Genomic DNA, 23063 nt, shown 5'->3' with positions numbered 1-23063 from the left:
GAGAGGAGAAAGGGGCTAGAGATGAGTTCCTGTCCATTGTGTAAATAATAAAAGAATATCTATCTTTTTATCTTGTGGAGAGAATATATTGTTTTTCTTGGGGGCTCTCTATTCCTCCCCAGACACCCATCATATGACTGGGTGTATGATGCCCACTACCCTGTTAAAGTAGAAATGTCAGGCCTTGTTCAGTAATAAGGGCTGAGTAATGCACCTAATTAATGTCCGTCAGTGGAAGAGCTGAGACTAGAACCCATTGTCTCCTGCTGGTCCCAACCACAAGTACCTTCCTCTAGGTAAAATTAGTGAGGTAGTTGCTGCTGCCTTCCCCAGCTGGAGCTCTGGTTTTGTGCCCACTGTGTAGGAAGCCCTGTTGGGCTGGATTGTGCCCGGTGCAGATGGATCTCTGGAGATCTTTAGCAGCAAACCTGTAATCAGTGATACTGAGTGTGTGCAAATAACCATTTTAACTCTTTTTTAACTCAACCAGATCTGGCTGGACTTTCAGAATGACAACAAAAGGCACCTCCTTGACTCCAGGACCATCCTTCTGCCAAATTTCCAATTCCTGCTACAAAGTCTGGGGGTGCTAGAGCTCTTCAAAAAAATAACTGGCCAAAAAGTTAACATTGGCAAAACTATCTGTCTTTCCCTAACCTCATTCTTGGAAACAGCTGAACAGTTTTAACTGAAACTCCTCCCTCTTCATACCCTGTCTCCAGCAAACCTGTACTAGAGAGCAAACATGGAAATACCAGTCTGAACAATTGAAGTTTAGCAAAGTTATAACAAACTGAAAAGAGGGGCTCATAATGGAGAGTATCTAGCACCCCTAACTATAGGCATCTCTTCCAGCTCATGCTATACTGATAAAAGGAACCTGGATCTAATTCATTTATAACTGCACCATTGGGGTTAACCTGGTTCTCTTTCCCCTTCTCCCACCTATGTTTGGTTAAACCCACTTGTGATGTCTTGCCTTGAAATTAGATAAATATTCCCCTTTCCCTGACCGCTGTCTAATTGTTTGTCCTTGGTTCATGAGCTCCGTGGACCACTGGCCTGGGAAAGCTGTTAGCATGAAGTGGGAACTACTGCAGATCAATAGTAATAGACTGCGTAAACAATTCAGAGCAGGGTCTGCATTATCTTACATGTGTGTCCAGCACCCACCACAATGGGGCCCTGGCTGTCACTTGCAGACTGTGTGCTCTGGTGTAACACAGATAACACGAGTACATGTGATGCTTCATTGCAACACTAGCCGTTGCTGTTTTAATCTAAGGAACGTAATTTTATGATCTTGCTTAAGAGATAAAATAAAGATACCATGGCCCTGTGCCACTCAGCCTGGCCCTGCTCCCGCAGTATAGTGGTATGCCGGAGAATGTCGAGCAGGAAAGGCTGCACGCTTGCAAATCTGAGTTTGCAGAATGGCCATGAAGGCTTGCTCTAGTCACTTCACGTTAGAGAGACGATGAAGCTAAATTAAGCTCCACGAACAGGTGGCAGAAAGCCATCTATGAGCACCCCTCTCGGGGGTACTGAATATAGCTCAGACACACCTCTGTATCTGGCCCAGTACGTGCATCTACTAGCCTTTTCTTCCGTGATATTTGTCAAACTGTGGGTGCAAGGAATTATTTTGCACAGTGGCTGGAAGGTGGTAGTAACTGCTGCACAGTTGTGTCTGGCATTGGAGGAGATTTGGATTGTAAGAGTGTCTTTGTTTGACCTGGTTGCAAGTGGTGAAATTAAAGGCCAGGGTTTTCCCAACTTTTGTATGAATAAGAGTGAAGCATTAAGGTCCTGATCCTGCATTGGGAACCATGTGGGGCTCCATGGGACTTCTGAGGCTTGCCCAGGAGGCTCTTGTTGCAGGGTCAGGGCTGCCCAGTTGTGTGATGGGTGGATAAGATTGGATGAGACTTGATAGTCCTAGGGAGAGCTGGGCTACTTATTTATAGAAACATTTTGGGAATTTGTGTCAATTTTGCCAAATTGTTTTGATGGCCGGAAAAATAATCCAAAATAATTGAAATGTTCCATTTCAACACTGCCAAAAGGAAACCTTGGAATTTTCAGATTGAAATGATGTTTTGTTTTGAAACATCTTTTAATCTTATTTTAAACATTTTAAAAAGCGGATTTTTTTTTTTCAATTCGCTTAAAATTTTGAAACATTTCATTTTTGGTTTGACCAAATTTTGTTTTGGTGGTTTTGGATTTGCCAGTGAACCAAAAAATCCACTATTCACACAGCTCTAATTGTGAGTTTTGTTTGGGGCAGAGTTAAGGTTGTCCGGGTGCTGGTCAGTAGGAATTTATTGTTTATTGGTGTGCGTACTTGAATTGGTTTCAAGGATACCCACAGTTACATACCTTGTAGCTGATGATTTCCATATTTGCTCAAAGGTGGTGTGTTGTATTTTGGTAACCATGTATATAATGGTCTGTTTTGTTTCAAGTTCAACTTCTTCTAGATGTTAACAGAGTTTTGTGTGTATGTGTGTGTGGGGGGTGGTGTTTAGGAATAAGCTGAAGTAAATTTACTTGTGTGTGTAAAGTACCCCCCAAGTGTGGAGTATACGCTGTGCTAGAACCTGGGGCATTTCACGAACAAAAGTACAGGCCTTGGCCACTTAAATTAAAGGAGTTACTCCACTAGCTGTTAGCAGTAGTATGCTCTTATCCACTATATGGGTCAGCCATGTGAGAGAGACCTGATCAAACTCACTTAGCCAATGTGGTATGAACTCTCCCACTCAGAGGAAGCTCATTCCAACTATCTGATGTCCACAGGAGTTCAAATTCCCCGACAGGCCACCACTTTGTAAAGACCTGTCGCAACAGGCCATTGACACCAAAAGAATTGGGATTTTCAGTGCCAAAGACACTGGCCCTTAGTACTATAGCAATGTACAAGATATTTGTGATGTGTCTCACAGGTAAGCTATTCTGGTACAGATCTCCATAAAAGCCGGGGTGAAATTGACTTAATTGAAGTCAATGGCAAAAGTCCCAGTGATTTCCATAGAGCCAGGGTTTGACCCCAGATGCATTCCTGTGGTCTTACAATGTCTTTTGCATTTCAGTAGCTTGTGTGATATTTCAAAACTAAAATTTTGCACAAAAAATGTATCTGATGTTTCTACCTCTGGAGAATTATTGAAATCTCAGACCCTATATTCTAAAATTTTTGTCCGACCTAAACCAGTATTCTTGCTCCTGCTCAAGTCTAAGAGTTGCCATGCATGGCTAATGCTCTTTCTTGTTCAGAGGCAACTCATTTACTAGTGGTAGTTACATATTTTCTATTGGCATCTTGAAATATATATGACAGAGTCTAAACAGTAATTCCCTCTTGTTTCTTTCTCTTTGCAGGCTCTCTACAATTCGATCAAGAATGAGAAGCTTGACTGGGCAGTGTAAGTATACTGTGCAGAATTCATGATCTTAAAATCAGTCCCCGGTATGGTAATCCATTTCCTATGTACATTGCACTGTGATTAGACTCTGGAGACAATCATCTTGGTCCGTGAGACTCAAACATTGGATTCACTCTTCCTTTAGAAAAGTCCATGTTCTACTTCCCTTCTCCTCAAGTAAGGAAAGTTGTTAGTTATGAAAATCAGCTGTGTCTGCAAGGAGGAAAGACATTTAATTCAGTAGGAAACTTCATCTTCAAAAGGCAGAAATATAAATCCTCTGTTTGTTCCATGACTACATAAATAAAACAGATGTTGAGTTTCTTCCTTTACCTTCCAGTTCATTGTGTTGGAATCACTGAATAGAAACGCAACTCTTGGATTGAGTTTCCTGTTCTTGGCTTGTTGTCTAGTATTGTCTTTGGATTAACTATGGAGAATTTGACAACAACCTAATATTAAAGAGACTTAATTCAGAAGAGGCCAATCTACCCACCCTTATCTGCTTTTTGACAAGCTAATACTTCATCAGAACTCCGTGCTAAACACAAGAGAAAGCTTCTGTTTCTAACCATATTAATCGGCATTTTCCCTTATTCATCTTCTTTGCGGCATGAATACGCCAACAGGAAAGGGATGCACCAGCCCTAGATTGATGTCAGTGCTGAGTAGTGGATTTTGGTGTTAAAGAAAAGGGTTACACCCCAGAGTAGCTGTGTCTCTTTGAGATGTTTGCCTGCATGGCTCCACACCCAGGTGACGCGTGCACCCTCAGTACGCAAGCTCAGCTTCCCGGCGCGCACAATCCATTGGGGGTGCTTGCATCCCGTCTACGCCCTTGTGTCCCCACCTGAGGGGTCATAAAAGGGAGCAGCCTCAGCCCCCACTCAGCTCCCTCTGCTCAACCAAGAATCTGTTTTGTGACTTGGAATATTAGGGAAGGTGGACAGGTAATAAGAATCCGTGCAGCAATCATCTGGAAGTGTGCAGCCATTATACGGATGAGCAACCACTCTTCTTTCTGTGAGCGTTATCTGCAGAGAGCCCCGCTCCTGGTAATTAACAGACAGCTGCAAGACTCAAAGGGGGTGGATCTGAGGAGTCTCTCCTGAGTAAACGTCGCAGGACTGCTCTCCCAAGCTGAGGCTCTGAGCTAGAGTAACGCAGAGTGGACATATGTATGGAGCTCCATGTCATATCCCAGCAACAGAGACGTTTTGTGGCCAGCCCCTGCAGCTGCCTTAGGCTTGGTGGAATGTGCCAGAATTTCATCTCGTTCTTGGCGAGAGCGTGCACAGAGACTAATCCACATGGACAACCTAGGTGGGAATCAATTGGGTCCTAGCATTATTCCCACGGTTTTCGGTCAAGGTGATTTACGGGGTGGTGTAGTCCTGTTCAGATAGTAGCTTAAAGCCCTCTTAATGTCTAGCCATTGCAGCCTAGTCTCCCCTGGTAGTGAGTGGGGTTCGGGGGGAAATACAGGCAGGTTCGCGGAGGTGGAACTCGGAGACCCTTCTTGGATAGGAATCTGGGATATGGGCGAAGGGCCACCTCAGCCTCCTGGAATGCTGTATGTGGCTGATCAGCCATTAGTGCCTGGATCTCAGGGGCAATCCAAGCTCATGAGCAAGCTACCTCCAACCCCAGCGGATGCAGGGCACATTCTGAGAACAGCTCTAATGGCGATCCTGTTATCTTAGGGCTGGACTACGAGCAGTGGCTGTGAAGGGCTGAGCCCGAAGCCGCCTTCCTCGTTGTGTGGTCACTGGTCACAACAGCAGTGCTTGGGCTCTGGGACTACTTATCCTGAAAAGAGAGACACCATGATTCCTCCCCGCCCCTCTAGATTGGCCTGCAAAGGAGGGTGGACACATGAGAACAGTCGGCTCCATCACAGTGGATGGAGCAGCACGTTATTACCACCGGTGAAGCTGCTGTAGTGCTAGGTCAGCGCAGCCAGGATATTGAAGTGTGAAGAAATGCTGTTAATCTGGTCAGAGTCTCTTTGATAGCCAGAGATTCTCTTTGTTCCTGTAGGCTAAACCAGGGTTTCCGAGCTTTGACAGCAATTGGTACGTGGTGGATTAAAGACCTGGGGCAGAGCAGGGTAATATGTGATATATGGTTGATAAATGATATATGGAGGACTGCTACACGATCCTCATCTCGTTCTTTATCGTTTGTTACTGGCTAGATTTGTCATCATTCTAAAAGACTTGCTGTCCATGCTGCTGTTTACAGTGCAGCCACAGGGCTGGATCCAAAGCCCACTGAAGTTCATGAAAGGCTCCCATAAATTTCATTATCGAACCTGTAGACAGAAAAGCATCACCGTATTCAACACATCCACTCCCTGGTGTGGTCAAAATCGGACACTTCAGTTAGTAGCAAAAGCTTTTAGTTATACTCCTATCAGCAGGGCAGAGTAAGTGCGGCTCTGGGAGGGTGAGCTGTGGTCCATTCCTTCTCAAGTACCATCAAAGACAAGTGCTAACTTAGCTGCCATTGCAAAGCCGTCGGCTATTAAAATGAACCATGTCTTGTGATTTGTAATGTGTTCAGATCTGATCTGGAAGTCGCAGAGAGCCACTCAATTTGGGATCCTATATCTCTTTTCCTTCATACAGTCACTTTTCAGAGAAGAACACTGTCAGGAAAGATACCTTATTTTAGCTGCTTCCCAATTCCTCTTGCATGAAATCCGTTTAGTAGGATTGAACGAGATAGGAAGTGTGATGAGCGAAATGGAGATCCCAGGAAATTTGATTGTTGTTCTTTCTTTTTTTTCCCCCTTCCTTCCACTCCTCCATAATCTCTGCTTGTTTACATACAGATGCAGATCTCCCCTAGCTGTCTTAAACGTCCGGTCTGTAGTTTAAAGAGTGAGGGACATGGGGGAGGGTCGGACTACATAGGGATTGGCAGTATTTTTGCCTCATGCTCCCGGGAACATGGAGCTATAATTGTACTGGGGCTATAGGAAGCCTTGTTTTTTAGGGTGGGGGAAGCAACAGAAACATGGCAAAGACAATGACTGAAATCCTGATATCACTGAAGTCAAGAGCAAATCTCCCATTGTCTTGAGTGGAGCTGGAATTTCACACCATTAATCCCTGAGGTACCTCCAGTGATGTCAGGAGTTACGCCTGGGATGAATTTAGCCCAACAACTGGTATATAACTTTACGTCCTTCTACTGAATTAAACTCCCCTCAGGGTCTCCAGTATCCCCATGAGGTTCTTGTGGGTGTACATTTGTATTAGGAAGTTAAAGTCTTGCCATCCTCTCCTAATATCAACCCTAAACTGTTGGGCGAGATGGGTATGATTTCCATGCCTGGTGCTATGCAGGAGGTCAGACTAGATGGTCATAATGGTCCCTTCTGCCCTTAGAATCAGATGGATCCTTACCGGCTCCATCGTGGAGAAGGATACTGAGTTTGACTTGCTTCATGTTAGGCGTAGAATAATCTAAAGTGAAATATGTTTCATTTGCATGATATTTAGATGGAGCACAGAGATCAGCATTTCCCCCATTGTTTATAACAAGTATGTTTGCTCCCCATGCAGGCAATAGAAGTAAGAATTAGAGTGTAGAATAGGGTGAATGGAGACACAATATATAATATACATGCTTGAAGAATTGTTCAATGAAGACCCTTGCAAATCCACGGTCTGCATTCAAATTATCCATATCTGTAAGGCCTTTTTCAAAGCAGGGCTGTGTAGATTACAGAAAAACAGTGGTGTCTTTAAAAAAAGAACAGGAGTACTTTTAGTCTGCTGGTGAAACAACCTTTACCTTTTATAAAATGGAGGTGTTGGGATTCCTTCTTTAGTCTGAAGTGTACAGAAAAAATGACCCCACCAAGGGAAAAAAATAATGAAATTGTGATGGAGAATTTTACTACTTTTGGGAAAAGGAAAATCCCCAAATTAAATTTATTGTTGAGAATTGTAACAGTGCCTGGTACGATGGGGTCCTCGCCTACAACTAGAGCCTCTAGGCGCTATGGTAGTACAAATTATTATATTATTATTATTAATAATAATGCTAAAATTCAGGGTATTGTAAACTAGTGTTGCAGTTCTGTTCTGAAATCTGCCTTGTAACTGCACTTGCGTGATCCTCCTGCACATGCAGTCTGGAGATCCCCTTCTGCGCGGGAACTGCCTCCTTTAAACGCCAGTTCTCAAATGCTTCTTGTTTGCCTCTGTTCCAGACTTAGGTTTGGGAACAGGGGTATCCTGTTACTCCCCCCACATCGTGGAGCTGGGGTCCTGGGAGAGTGTGATGGTTTGTCAAGTGAGAGGCTGGAACTCATGGAGGCAAATATTAGCATAGGTGCAGATCTCCATAACTGGACCTCACAAATATAAAGATTTCAAGCACTCATATCTTCTTGTCATTGCTAAACCAATTCATTTGCCATGGGATTGCTTTTTCCATATCTCCTCACTGGCGAGGGGGGGAGAAGCAGTCTCTTCAAAAGCAAGGGCTTGATCCTGCAGTTCTCACTCCCGGACTTCCGTAAGAGCTTGGCAGGGGCGGGTGGTAGAATTGGGCGCCCAAGCCATGGAGAAACAGTTAGTTACAAATAGCACTGGCTGAAAATATTCCCCATAAAAGTTTTGTCACTAGAAAATGGCTTTTTTATGTCAAAATGTTTAAAGTTAGGGTTGTGCTTAAATACTTCGTTTATCCAAAACTTACGGAAGCCAATGGGAGACAGACATCCCACTGTCTTCAGTGGGTTTTAGATCAAGCCCATAGTAAAAAAAAATGCTTATTAGAATAACCTAAAGAGAGGAAAAATTCTGAAAAATAAAGCATGTGTAGAAATTAAGATGATGAAACCTTGCAGGATAATGGCCCTGGGCGATGGGTTTTTCATTTAAACTTTGTGTTCATCTCTTTTTAGAGACGAAGAGGAGAAAAAAAAATCTCACTCTGGTGGCACTGATGAGAAGGATAGTGGACCCCATTCAAAGGCCATCACTCGGATCGGCCATTCCAATAACCCCTTCCTGGACATTCCTCATGATCCCAATGCTGCTGTGTATAAAACTGGATTTCTGGCTCGTAAAATCCATGCAGATATGGATGGAAAGAGGAGTGAGCATCTTTTATGTTTGTTTTATCTCTTAGGTACCTCTCTTCACCCTCCAGTGGCTTGTGGCCTTGTGCCCATGAACGAGAACAAGCCTGCTACATCTAGGTTATTGAAGGCATAAGAAACAAAATAGCAGTTTGATTATCACAGCAGAAAAGGACACTATTGGGCCATTTTGAGGGCTATTCCATGCCCAGTAGCATAAAATTAATGGTACCCATGACTTTGCTTTAGTGAATTTGTGCAATGAAAATGTAATATCGGAGAGCAATGTGTGTCTTTTGTGCTTAAAGAAACCGAAGTGTTGTTCACAAAACTCAGACCAGTTTTGTTGGAAGTACTGTAAGTTCTGTTCATGGACTTGCCAAATAGTTCTCAACTTTTGTCATCTGTGATTCCAAGTTACAACAGAAATTTTTCATAAAGAAGGGAAGGATGGTCCTGTCCCCTTAAAACACCTGTTTGCAACCCCCCTGGGTGTCACAGTCCCCATCTGAGAATCCAAGAATTGGTCCATTCCTGTAGAAGTTCACTGGCCTTTCAGAATAACCCTGTAATCTAGCAGGTCATTCCTTGTTAGTGGTATATAATGCTCTCGTTCAAATTAGACCTTGCATCCTTTCAGAAATAGGATGTTGTTTGGTACCTCCTGGCCCCTTATTCATAATAAATGTGCAGCTACGTTTGGTTACATTTCTGGCTTTTAACTTCATATTTCCTCATTGCCGTAACTCTACAATGGAGGCCTCATTATTGAGGGCTTTTTGGGGTGGGGGGTGTATTTGTGCACATGCTATTTTTATACTGTTGAAAACTGCAGTAGTCACTGCAATACGAAGCCTTGTTTTTTAGGGTGGGGAAAGCGATAGAAATGTGGCTTTGAGAGCAGAGACTACTGAGCGTATCCGTGTTTTCCTAATTGTTGTTAATGTATATGTGGTGTTAGCTCATATTGCAATTGCTGGGATTAACACTGAAAACAAAATCTGACTTTATTATGGGCTATGAATACCTGCTAAACTTTTTCAATTGTGTACAAGTATCTTAAGGGTGTGTCATGTATTATGCTAGGGTGTCTTAGAACCAAAACTTAAAGGTCAACATTTTCAGAGTTGGAGCCCTAAAGATAGACTCCTAAATCCATATTTAGGTTCTTTTGAAATCAGAGTGGCCTGATTCTTCTTAATAATTAGGTCACCTCATTGGTTAAACTTCATGTTCTAAACAGGTTCTGAGCGGTGGCTTTGAATTATTTTACCAGCATCCCACTCCAGGTTTGCTAGTGGTGTCCACTCCCTTTACAAATCTTAAGGAAGAATTGTGTGCTTCCTTTGTTATGCTATTTGCTTAATCAGAACAATAAAAATTGTGTATTACTTAATGGACTAAAGATTATACTTTCTGCAAAAACCCTAAACACGATTAAGTCATTTAGGACAAATTTTTCAAAAGTGCCTGCATGACTTAGGAGCCGAAGTCCCATTAAAAGTTAATGGGACTTCGTCTTCTAAGTCACTGAGACACTAAAGTCACTTAAAACTTCTGTGAGAACCTTAACAAGGTGACAGTACTTATACAGTGTATAAGTACCTTCAAGGGGAGAAAATACCAGGTGCTAAAGAGCTGTTTATTGTAGCGGCATAACAAGAACCAGTGGCTGGCAGCTGAAGTCAGACAAATTCCAGTTAGAAATTAGGTACACATTTGTAACCGAGAGGGTGATTAACCACTGGAACAAGCTCTTAAGGGAGGTGGTGAAGTTTCCATCTCTTGATATCTTCAGATCAAGTCTGGATGTCTTCCTGGAAGAGGTGTTTTAATCCATCACAATTTATGCTTTAGTCAAATACCAATAGGCTTAACAGAGAATAATGCTGTGAAATGTAATGGCCGTGTTATGCAGGAAGTCAGACTAGATGATCTAATGGTCCCTTGTAGCCTTAAGCTCTATGAATCTACAAACAGTGCATTTTTACACCATAACATGTTCGAATGTCTTTGAAGTAAAAACAGGGAGGAGTCCTTGTGGCACCTTAGAGACTAACACATTTATTTGGGGTGTACTTTGAAGTGTAGCTTTAACTCTGAATTCCCTGGCTTTGTAATGCTTGGTTTGGGATAATTACAAGTTTATTGTGTTTTCACTGGTGTGGTCCTTCAGCTTTAGTGCCAGCTTAATATAGGAGTTAATCTGGGATTTTAGTTGTCTTCCATCATTTTCTCTCCTTCTGCTAGGAAGAGGGGACTGGGGAAGCAGCTGAAAACTTGATCCTGGTTTCCTTGTGGCTGCAGCAAGAGGGATGGATGCTTTGTTTGCCATCCCCTACAGAGTGTCACTCTAACAGTTATGGGTGGTGCCTGCCTGCATTTAGAGAAGCTCCCTCCAATTCCTCTATCTGGTGGTCTTGCACTACTCTAAGCCTCTGCCGCGACACAGAGCTTGGACTGTGCTGAATAGCATGGGAGGGTATGGCCCACGCATCTCCAGCTCCTGCTGCTGGTGAAATCCATGTTGTCAGGCTTGCAGAATTGGAGAGGCACCTGTACTGCAGCTGTTTTCTGCCTGCTGACCTGGGCCCGGCCTGTAATCTTGGCTGTTTTGTTTTCCCCGGCCCTCGCTGCAAAGCAGGCACTCTGGCTAGTTACACTCCCCTTTGAAAAGCAGAATACAAGATTCGTTGAATGCAGAATTAATGTAGGTTTTCTGTTGCCTAGACGAAGGGTAAAATGGATTTGAGTTAAATGGGTTGCATTTCTTTTGTTTTCTCTTTAGCTCCCAGAGGGAAGCGTGGCTGGAAAACCTTCTATGCTGTGCTGAAGGGAACAGTGCTTTACTTGCAAAAGGTAAAAGAAATAGCTTTCTTTGAGGGGGATAAAGCAAGGGTTCCCAACCCTTTCCTGTTGGAGCCTCCCTTCAGCTGGGCACCCGCTCTGGCTTCCCAAGACCCACATGGCACATCTCCAGTCCGAACACAGATCCTCTCCCTGCCTGTCACTCTGACGACGTCTCTCTCTCTCTTTCTTAACTCTGCCCATCCCTACTCGTCTGCTGCTGTCATTCACGGCTTCACACGTTCTGCCCTACCAGTGAAGACAACATCATCTGCCTGTTTGTCACACACATATCTCCGTGCTACCTTCCATACTGCCTGTGTGTATGGACCTTCTTTCCTGAACTGATGCAGAAGGCCTCTACCACCTTCTTCAGATCCCTTCTTGAGACCCCCGTCTGCCATGATGCAAGTCAGACACTAGTCCGTTAATCATGGCCTGAGAGGAGGCTAGGGGGAGGATTTGCCTTCAAACTGGCCAGAAACAGGGCGGGGATTTTATTCTAGATCAACATGAAATGCTGAAATTTCCTGCAGTGAACAAAAATTCAGTTTGGAACCATCGAATTGTTTTGACTTTACATAATGTTGAAATATTAAGTATAAAAGACCAAACTAAATGATAAACGTGAAACAAAACAGTTTTACCATATCAAAAGGAAACGAGAAAGTCAAAACTTGGTTTCGACTTTTTCCCGTCAAAGCTTTTGTCAGAAGTGACAGGCTTCCGCAAAATGTTTTGATTCCACGAAATCCACCTTAGGGAGAAACGAAGCATGGAAAAATCTCAGTCCAGAAGTTCATTGTTTCAGGAGAAACAGGGTTTTTGCAGAGTCTGGCATGCTTAATTGTAGTGAAAGCTACAGAACTGTGGTTTTCAGCACAAAGGCTATGTTTACACTATGGACCTTACAACAGCACAGCTGTAGCTGCGCGGCTGCACAATCTCCGTGCAGCCACTCTATGGACAGTCCACACCGGTGCTTTTGTCAGTGAAACTTATGTCAGTCAGGGGTGTGGTATTTTCACACCCCTGACCGACAAAAGTTTTGCCAACAAAAGTGCTAGTGTATACAAAGCCTAAATGATATGCAAATTATCCTAACTTCCAGAAGAGCTCTAGCTACCTTGGCTTCCGTGGAAGCTCTTCTGAGAACTGCATTGCTCTGCCACTGAGCATATGTATGATCTTGGGCAAGTCACGTCCCTTCTCTGTGCCTCTTTTTGCCCTCCCACATTTTGTCAGTTGAGATTGTGAGCTGTTCGCTTCAAGGATACTCTATCTCTATACAGCGCAATGGAGCCCCAATCTCAGCAGTGACCTCTAGATGCACAGTAAGAATAACTGGTAGATATATCAAGAAAAGGAGTACTTGTGGCACCTTAGAGACTAACAAATAAGGTGCCACAGGTACTCCTTTTCTTTTTGCGGATACAGACTAACACGGCTGCTACTCTGAAAACTGGTAGATATATCATCTTCCAAAGGGCAACATGGACCTGATTCTGCTCTCACACGATTTGCTATCCATGTTTCTTTTTTCAAAGACACCTATTACAGTGGTATCTAAAGGACGGTAACTCCAAGTTTACACTTGTAAAAGCATCAGCAGAATCAGAGCCTATGGCCACATATTCAGTGGAACGGGGCCAGTGCTAACTGCTGTCTTGCCTGTTGTTCCATTATTAAAGGAGTGATTTGAGAAAGATGCTTTCTGAATCAATGAGCAGCCAGGCTGCCAGAGGGGCTTTGCTGAAACACTTGCAATTAGCCAACTAAATACATCTCCCCAAGATTATATAAACTCAGAAATTTGACAAGCTTATAACGTCTGTCCTGTGCATGGAAGCCTCGAGTCCCAGGTTAATTTCCTGCCCTCTGTCATTCTAATGTGACGGGAAGTCAGTGGAACTGGAGACTGTCACAATGTCTCGTCATTAGCCTGAGCTGAAATGGGATGCGTGTGTAGAAGATTGTGAGCTTGAGCTGGTTTTCACGCAATAAAAAATGGTTTCTTGACAAATGGTGCAGTAAAGCAGGCCACACTGGTGTATTTGGATTGGGTTTTGTTTGCAGCGATACTGCTTTTGCGATGTTACACTGTATCTTTATGATGCTATGGGGTAGGATATTCTGTGTATAAATTTGCTCAGACCCTTTTCTTTGACTAGCAAAAAATAAAAATAAAAAAATTGACCTGAGACGATAAATGACATAAGGACAGAGCCCATACCTATGTATCTGCTCATGAAGACCTACAGGGTCCTCAGAAGAAAAGAGTTTTACAGTGATCGTGCATAGCCAGTGAAGACGTCCACCCACTGTACAATAGCTGGTAACCAGCAAAATGTCTTGCTGGGGTTCACTAAAAATGGATTAAGGAAGGCCCAGCCCGAGTCCGCTGGAAATGGAACAGGCAGTTCTGGCTGGCTACCTGGAATCTAAGGAGAGATGAGTTCAGTAGGATGCTGAGACTGAACACTGCATTATAGGATGACTTCAGCGGATAGAGAGGCCAGAGCTCCTGCCAAATTCTTCTGTCATGCTGCTTCAGTGTAACTGGGTTTGGGTCTGAGCCAGCCGACTTCGATTCAGACAGTGGAACTTCAGGGGAATTGTGTTGTGCCTGTTTAAAGGAGATGTGTAGCCTGGTGTTCTCCAACCACTGGGGTCCTTCAGCCCAAGTCTCAGCATCCCGTATCAGCTCTACCGGACTGAGGGCTTTTGTGGGGGAAGTTTGATTGCCCATCACAAGCCTCTAGGCTTTGTCTGAGAGTAACAAAGTAAAATTGTTTTAAGAGATTCCATGGTTCCCTTCCCAGGGCTTTCAGGGAAGTTAACAGAGGCCCAAAATCAGTGGTATTGCTGCCAGTTGACCTAATAGGGTTCGCGTGGATTGTTTGACTTCAGTCTGTAGATAAGAAGGGATCCTTCTGTCTCCATATGTGTCCAGGTGTGAAGCCTCACTGGGAGGGGGATACTGGAGGGAGTCAGATACTGCTGGAGTTGACTTACCATCATCATCTCCCCTCCCAAGAAGTGTGGGAAGTGTGAGACAGGGCAATAGCTGGCCAGATCATTGACATCCGGTGACCGTTTTAGAGCCAGACCACTGCAGGCTTGAGGCTTATCCCAGCTCGCATCTCTCCATGGAGCATTGCCAGTCTCCATCTTTTCTCCTTGCCATGGGACCATGCACACTCCTTATGCCACATTTGATTAGATTCAGAGGGGTTCTTTTGCTCCAGTCTCCTACCCTCTTGTTGTCTCCATTGCAGGTCTTAGCAGAACCATAGCGACTCTTGCAAATGACAGGCAGGGGGAGGTCTACAGGCCAGTGCATTGGTTTTGGACAGCAATTGGTGATAATGACCTACCAGACCCACCATTGCATGGATCCTGTGTCTGAGAAAACCACCCGGATCATCAGAGTCTCTGGGGGCAAACCAGCACAGCCACTCCATGACCCTGGTGGGGGGGATGGAAAGCTCTGTCCTGCAGTCGGGGGTCAGAGATGATCAGCCCATGAGAGTGGTGTGCTTACTGCACCCGCAGCATGAAGATCGGGTGCAGGCTGTGTCCTGCTGCGTGAGCCACCTGGCGGAATCCTGATGAAACCCTAACTCAGCAAGTCAATGGTTTAATTTGTGTGGACACTGAACTAGCCAAGGTGGTGAGTCGAGGAAACCCGTAATTCCAGGCTTGGCAGCAACTTAGTTAGCTCTGACTGCAGAGTGGCGTGTATATCCTTAGAATTCCCACGTAGGTTTAATCGTGTTCAATTGGCCAGCTCCATGGAGTTACACTGATTTACACCAGCTGAGGACCTGACCTAGTGCGGGGCACTCAAATGAGTCAGTTCCCTTAAGCGGGGCCTCCGTTTAAAGCATTGCTGCACCGTTCATTGTCGTTCCTAGAGCAGGTCTGCCCAGTAGTGTCTGATAATCACGGAGACAGATCACCCGTGGCCAGAGCTTATTCTCCCCCCGAAACATTAGATCCCCATTATGTGGCAGCTATGCTCCACCCTGCTCGGCACCAGGAGTCCCAACGAGACATATCTGACATCAAGATTGATCAACATCATGTGGTCATAGGTTAGGGATGGATAGAGGTTAAGTGCTATTTGCAACTTCTCTTTAAGCAACTTGGTGTAAACTTACACCACTGCAGCATTGCCAGGAGGTGACTTGTCCCTTGACATGCCTCGGGAATGCCCTATTTTTGGTTGGCTGTGCCACCTTCACATGTTGCACACGTATGCACAACCCCTGGTTGACTAGTGTCTTCGCGGCTTCACTTTACAACACTGCTGTGTCTCAGATTGTACTGGGTTTTTTTATTGATTCTGATTTACACTGGTTCGACACCATGTGAGATCCAAAATCAGTTTCTGAGGTATGACTTAAGAACACTAAGGAATGTAGCCCTCTAGGATTTATTTAACTTCTTCATGACACTTACTGTTCTTCCCTCTTCTTGTCAGGAAGGTGTTGGGATTCCTTCACTTCCTTGCCGAGATATTAAAGAATCTTAAAGGGGAACATTTTAAGAACCGAAAATGGAAGTGTTTATAGGACAAATTAGGTTCAACTGATATTTTTATAATCATTGCTGATGGCCCTTCATGGAACATGACTGTGTTGTTACGTTAAAGGAAGAGATGAACAACCTGAAATAACTTATGCCATCTTTTCGTTGTAATTACTGCAGGATGAATATAAACCAGAAAAGGTTTTGTTTGAGGAGGATCTGAAAAATGCAGTCAGCGTGCACCATGCGTTGGCATCAAAGGCGACAGACTATGAGAAGAGGCCCAACGTCCTAAAGCTCAAAACAGCTGACTGGAGGGTCCTGCTTTTCCAAGCCCAGTATGTTCCGTTCACTCCGAGTTTTTCTAGGGCTGTTTTGTTTGTGGGCAGAAAAGGGTTGGGAGGAGAGGGGTATGATTGTAACCTCTGGGAGTGCAGGAAGGTAGGGGTGAGTTCGTGACTTAAAGGGTTAAGTGGGACACTAACGGAGATCAGTCTGTTCAGTTTATCAAAAAGGTGATTAAGAGGTAACTTGATTAGGATGTGAGAGTACCTTCATGGGGAGAAAAGACCAAGTACTGAAGGGCTCTTTACTCTATCAGAGAAGGACATGAGAAGCAATGGCTGGAAGTAAAAGCCAGATGAAGTTCAAATGGGAAATTAGCACAAATGTGTAGCAGTGGGGGTGAGTAACCACTGGAACAAACTGCCAAGGGAAGGCAGTGGTGGATTCTCCATCTATTGATCTATTGATCTCTTCAGATCAAGAGTGGAGGCCTTTCTGGAAGGTATGTTAGCCAAACACAAGGTACTGGGCTCAGTTCAGGAGTAAATGGATGACATTCTATGGCCTGTGTTAGACAGGAGGTCAGATTAGATTATTCTGGCCTCAGAAAAAAATCCATGTTCTGCTTGAGCCCCAATCATCCCATGAGATCTGCGTGGGCAGACTGCTGCACCCCACAGAGTCCCCAGGAGGCCAGCAAGGCTTCATGAGGGCACAGGAGTCAGCCTGCAAGAATCAGAATACACGTTCAGGGCCTTAGAATATGCAGCGAAATAGAACAGCAGCCAGTCCGTAGGTTGTCTGATGGATTTTATAGCCTAGGTCAGTGGTTTTCAAACTGTGGGTCGTGACCCAGTAATGGGTCACGGAATGTAAGACACTGGGTCGCGGCAGCTCTGGTCAGCACTGCCGACTGGGCCGTTAAAAGTCCCGTCGGCGGTGCTGCCCGGCTAAGGTAGGCTACTTCCTACTTGTCCCGACACTGCACTGCGCCCCAGAAGCAGCCAGCAGCAGGTCCAGCTCCTAGGCAGGGGGGGACACCATGGGGCTCTGCGCACTGCCCCCCCCCAACCACTGGCTCCACACTTCCACTGGCCAGTTTCTAGCCAATGGGAGCTGGGGGGTGGTGCCTGCAGGCGCGAGCCACGCAGAGATGCTTGTACGCCTCCGCCTAGGAGCCGGACCTGCTGTGGCCGCTTCTGGGGCGAAGCGGTCCACAGTGCCAGGAGAGGCGGGAAGCCTGTCTCTGCACCCAAGCTGTGCCACTGACCAGAAGCCGCTGGAGGTAAGCCCGCTCCCCAACCCCCTGCCCCAGCCATGAGCCCCCCTCAAACCCAGAGCCCCTTCCTGCACCTCAAACCCCTCATCCCCAGCCCCACCTCAGAGCCTGCCCCCCCAGCCCAGAGCCCTGACCCCCTCCTATACCCCAATCCCCTGCCCCCAGCCCTGAACCCCCCTACATCCTGAACCCCTCATTCCCGGCCCCACCCCGCAGCCTTCACCCCTTCATCCCAACCCTCTGCCCTAGCCCTGAGCCCCTCCCACACCTGAAACCCCTCTGTCCCAGCTCCGTTGGGTCGCAGGCATCAACAATTTTCTTCAGCTGGGTCGCCAGAAAAAAAGTTTGAGAACCACTGGCCTAGAGGGCCTCCGCTGAATCACAAGTAATAAAGGCAGGAAATACAGCAAAGCATTCTGGCTTTGTATTTGCATGCCCTTGCTAGCAATTTACCTGCCACTTGTAGCAGTCAACATTGAAAATCCAAATTATTTTGATTTGATTTGATTTGTTTGTGTAGTCTCAGCCCATTTGCAGCTGTCCTCAGTATGTTCCTGCTGAACCACGATATGGTATAGAAATTGAACATCATTAATGATCCCACAGCTTGCTCCAGAGGAAGCACATGCTGAAGGCTTGACTATGCAGCACTGCAGTAAGAACTAGGAGTGTGTGATATCAAAAGCACTCTACCATGTTGCTCTCTGCCTGCCATGTGTAGACCCTGCTGGTGCACTCTAAAAGTTACCTCGTTCGTGCTGACGTAGTCCCATTTCAAACAGAACTGTACCGGTAGGATCCCACCGAGAGCCCTAGTTTGATAGTGGTTATGTTCTTCTGAGGATGATTTTCACACCTTTCCGTCTGTATCTGGCAAAGATTTAAGCTTGGCTTTATGCAGTAGTCACGGTCCCTAAAGTTAAGCATGCGTGAAAGTCTTTGCAGGACCAGGACTACAGTTGGAAGAGATGGAAACCAGACACATCTATCTTGCATATACGTGATTTTCTCCAACCCAGGTTTTATACCATCCGATATACTTTGCTTGGCCCCTCCCTACATCACCAGGGCCATCAAGCCCTCAGTCGATGGTACTGCCCATGGAGTTTTTAATAGCCTGCAGTAGATTTAATTGAAGGTTTTGGAGTTCTTTGCTGTGGGTCCTGGTGCGGTAGTAAACTCAGTGTTTTACAGAGGCTGGTCAGTTGAGAAGTGCAGAAAGAATTGTGTTATTAATAGCCTTCTGCAGTAAGAAGTAGGGGAGAGGGATTGGAAAAGTGAGGTCGAAGGCAGGATTTTGTGTCTTGGGTAGGCAAAGTAGAAGCTTGGACAAGGGCCATTCCTTATGTTAAATTTAATCGGGAAGTAGTCGCTGCTTGTGTATTCTGTGGCTCAGTAGTTGATTGTGGAAGGGAAGTTTTTAGCAATCAAGCTAATGGTGCGGCCATGTTTGTGGTTCAGTGAAGCCACTGAGGATGTAAAGAAGAAATGAGCAAATTAAGGGGTGAGAGCATTTTGCCTGTCATCAAAATGGATGTTTCCAGACGTAAGCCAACCTCTAACTGAAGTGGTTAGGAAGAAACTTCCTCTGTATGCCACCCTCTGAGACTTCTGACACTAGCCACTACTGGAGGTAGGACACTGAGCTAGATGGCAGTTCATATGTCCCTATGCTGACAGCAAGGAGGAAGAGGGAGGAGACGCTGAGGTCACCGATGTTCTGATTGCTCTCTGTCTGTCTTCCACAGGAGCCCAGAAGAAATGCAGGCATGGATCAACAAAATCAACTGTGTGGCAGCAGTATCTTCTGCTCCACCGTTTCCAGCTGCTATTGGCTCTCAGAAGAAGTTCAGTCGCCCACTGCTGCCGGCCACCACAACAAAGTTATCTCAGGTGAGCCGTTACCATAAAGAGCATATCTCCCTTTGTCCGGAGATGAGCTTGGAAGGTTCTTCTGAAAGCTTGAAGCTATGTTGTTTTGTTGCTATCAATAGTAAAGCTCCTCTGCAAACAGTCTTGCTAGCACTTCCATCTAAAGGAGTTTATCTCTACTTGCTTCTTAGGACCAGAAATATTTGCAGAGTTAAAGGTGGGGAGGGGATGGAGACTTGATGTAATTTGTTTGTGCTTTTGAAGAAAGGGAGGTATCACCAATAGCCTTAGGGCATGGCTACGCTTGCAGATGTAGAGTGCTGGGAGTTAAACCAGCCTTCGGAGACCGCAGCAGGGAAAAAGCTGCCGTGTTTTTACACTGTCAGCTGCAAGTGCACTGGCGTGGCCACATTAGCAGCTCTTGCAATGCCACAAAGAGCAGTGCATTGTGGTATCTATCCCAGTGTGCAAGTGGCTGCACCGTGCTTTTCAAATGGGGAGTGGAGTGTAATAGGGGGTGTGTTGTGTGTATGTGGGGGGAGAGAGAGTGGGTTTTGGGGGGGGCCAAGAGTGTGTCAGCATGCTGTCTTGTAGGCTCAGACAGCAGCAAACCCCCCCCCCACACACACACACAAGCTCACAACAGCAGCATTCCACAGTAATGGTTTGCTTTGTCCCGGAGCAGATAAGCAGCCCGTCTATCTGCATTCCTACAGCCGATTCCAAAACAATAACAAGAGTTGCCACTTGATTTAAGGAGATTATGGGACATTTCCGGAGGCCGATCAGAGCGCAATAATGCAACACCTCATTCACACTGACACCCGGGCATTTCAGCCAGGGTGCAGCAAGCTCTATGCTTCTCATGGAGGTGGATTACCAGGAGTGCTCCAGCTGCAGAGTCCGGGCGCTCTATGTGTCTTGCCAGTGTGGACACATCAGGAGTTAGGGCGCCCGGGGTTTCTTTAATGCGCTCTAACTTGCAAGTGTAGCCAAGCCCTTAGGCTCATTTACACATCAGATAGAAAGTCCTTGTCTTCTGGGTGTGGCTAAGAATGTAAGACATTCCAGGCAGAAGAGCACAACGTTATGCCTATACTCCTTGACCCTGTAAGATTTAATTTATTTGAGAGTCTTCAGTCTCCTCCTCCTGAAACAAATCTTAGGTCAGGGGTTCTCAAACTGGGGGTTGGGACACCTCAGGGGGTCATGAGGTTATTACATGGGGGGTCGCAAGCTGTCAGCCTTCACCCCAAACCCCACTTTTCCTCCAGCATTTATAATGGTGTTAAATATATTAAAAAGTGTTTTTAATTTATAAGGGGGGGTTGTACTCAGAGGCTTGCTATGTGAAAGGGGTCACCAGTACAAAAGTTTGAGAACCACTGCCTTAGGTGTTTCTTGAATTTAGGTATTTTCTTTGTGCCCACAGACTTCCCTGAAATCTTATCCCATGCATTTATTACCCTTTGGGCTTAGTTGGGTGAGAAAAGTGGGCCATGAGCCACCTTCCTGGCTTATTGACCCTGGGGCCAGCCAGAGGCCGGTTCATCATCCAGTGTCACTTTAGAGCAGCTTCAGGGCTGCTCTAAGATGCACATGCTGTAGAACAATGTGCTCTGGGCCCCCTCCTGGTGCATCTGTGGGAGCTGTGAGGGTGATTGGCATGCAGCTAGCTAGGCTGGCTTCTGGCCCCCTGCAGATTCTCCACCAGTGGGGGAATGCTCTGTAGGATGTGTGAGTCTCTGTGTTCATTTTGCACCTCAGTAGTAGAGGACAGAATCTAATCTGTGGAATGAAGCGATCCCGAGTATTTTATCTACTGCTAGCATTGTGAAAGAAATCTCTCTGAACTTCATTACTCCTTTTCCTAAATTTGAAAGGCTTTATGCCATCATCACCATTTACTGACTCGCCTTCAGAACTTCTTAGCTCTCAGAGCCGTTCCTCATAACCTAGATTCTTCAAAGCCACCTTCTGACAATATCATTCTTCCAGTGGCCTGGAGATTGGCACTTCAAGCTGTATTTTTGGTGGAAGTCTAACAAGTGCCTTAAACAAGAGTAATAGTACTTGTCTTGTTCTGGGTTTTCACCTTCTGTTAATACAAACTAGTGTCTTGTTTGCCATTTTTTCACTGCAGCTCTGCCACGGCTTGAGGTTTCAATAATTCACCCACAGCCATCAAAAAAATCCTTTCACTGATCACTGCACTGAGATAGCATTACATTTAGCACACCGTTTCCTAGCTTCATTGTTTCCATTTTATCAGGAATAACAAAAAAAACAACAAACCCCTGTGGTTTGCGTACTGGTAAAAGGGTGACATGAGAAGCAGAATAAGTGAAGTTATTTGAGCTAATGGCAAAAGATTGTTATATTTTTCAAAGCAGATAAATTCAAAGACAAGCTAAAACTTGTCTGCTTTTATCTGCAAGCTGGAGAGATTGTAAGCAGGCTGTTTCTCATTCTGCAGAGGATGAAATGTGAATGATCAACTCTTTCTGGTCTCCGTGTTAGTTTGTGAGCTGAATCAAGATGACCACTACAGCACTTGCTTCAAAGGACCTGCGCCTGCTCAGAGTAAAATCAGTGTCGTCATTTTCATTGGCAGCAGTGGCGGCAGGGTCAGACCCTGACAGAAACGGGAGATAAGGAGGAGACGAGACAAAAATAATTGTACAAAGTCATTTCACTAAGTTCACCTCCAGTGTCTACATCCTATAGTTAGCTGCTAACAGGGATGTGATAAAAGTATGTAATGATTTGGTCTACAGAAGGTAGATGAAGAGCTTCTGTTCTCCCTTTCTCATAACACCTGAACAAGGGAATGTTCAGTGAAACTGAAAGGTGGCAGATTCAAATCGATAAAAGGCAGTGCTTCTTCCACATGTGTAGTTAGACTGAGAAACTCTCTGCCACTGGAAGTTGAGGCCAAGAATTTAGCTAGATCAAAAAAGGGATTGGAGGCTTATATAGATATCAAGAATATCCTGGGCTGTTATAATGAATGGTAAACATTATTGGAACCGATATCAAACCTCGTGCTTCAGGGCTTAAGCCAACCTGTTAGAGATCAGGATGAGATCTGATGTCTCTCTCTGCAGGGTCCGTGCACTTTCTTCCAGTGCATCTGGTGTTGGCCACTGCTGGACTAGGTGGACTTTGGGTCTGATCCACTCTAGCAGGTCCTGTGTTGTCAGTAACAGATGAGATTTCACCATTTCTGCTCTTTCCTGCAGTGCTAGTTCAGTGGGCTGAGGAATAACATTAAAGTGCAGTGCTGAATTTAAAGCCCAGTCCAACCCAAGATCAGAAATAAGACCACTCTGTAGGGCCGGCAGGACCTAAGAAGTGCATATTTTGAAGGAGAGTGAGCAAGTACTGGGAGTTGCAGAAGAGTGCCATTATCTGCCCAGATGGTTGAGTGGGTTTGGGATGATTGTGACAAAGGAAATGGCCTAGAAAGAAAAAGTAGCAAGTCCTTGCCCCCTCCAACTGCACAGTGGAGTAAAGTTTAACAAAAGGAAATGAGCCTTCAGGAGAGGACAGAACATCCTCCTCCCAGGAGAGCCTGTGCCTTGCATAGCTCTAACCAGCTGGCTGCTACAGACTGGAAAGCACATACTGGCAGAATGACAGAGGGGAGGGGTCTGACAATTGTACCAATCCTGTCGCCACAAGAGTTGCTTCCAAATTGCGATGACCTTAAGTGTGG

At 45.3% G+C, this 23063-nt stretch overlaps 1 protein-coding gene across 6 annotated transcripts in view; it reads left to right on the top strand.

Moving 5' to 3' along the window:
* Positions 1 to 23063, top strand: part of PSD3 (pleckstrin and Sec7 domain containing 3) — a 141228-nt gene that overhangs the window by 104555 nt on the left and 13610 nt on the right. For all 6 annotated transcript variants that reach the window (XM_037902320.2, XM_043546931.1, XM_043546930.1 and 3 more), the window contains 5 exons: positions 3385 to 3428; positions 8353 to 8546; positions 11318 to 11388; positions 16090 to 16247; positions 19222 to 19366. In XM_037902320.2, the coding sequence (XP_037758248.1) occupies positions 3385 to 3428; positions 8353 to 8546; positions 11318 to 11388; positions 16090 to 16247; positions 19222 to 19366 (612 nt within the window). The remainder of the gene's footprint in view (positions 1 to 3384; positions 3429 to 8352; positions 8547 to 11317; positions 11389 to 16089; positions 16248 to 19221; positions 19367 to 23063) is intronic.

The sequence above is a fragment of the Chelonia mydas genome, chromosome 5 (assembly GCF_015237465.2).
Source record: "Chelonia mydas isolate rCheMyd1 chromosome 5, rCheMyd1.pri.v2, whole genome shotgun sequence".
Classification (NCBI taxonomy): Eukaryota; Metazoa; Chordata; order Testudines; family Cheloniidae; genus Chelonia; species Chelonia mydas.
Note: the sequence above shows the minus strand (reverse complement) of the source record. Positions and strands in the feature narration are given on the sequence as shown.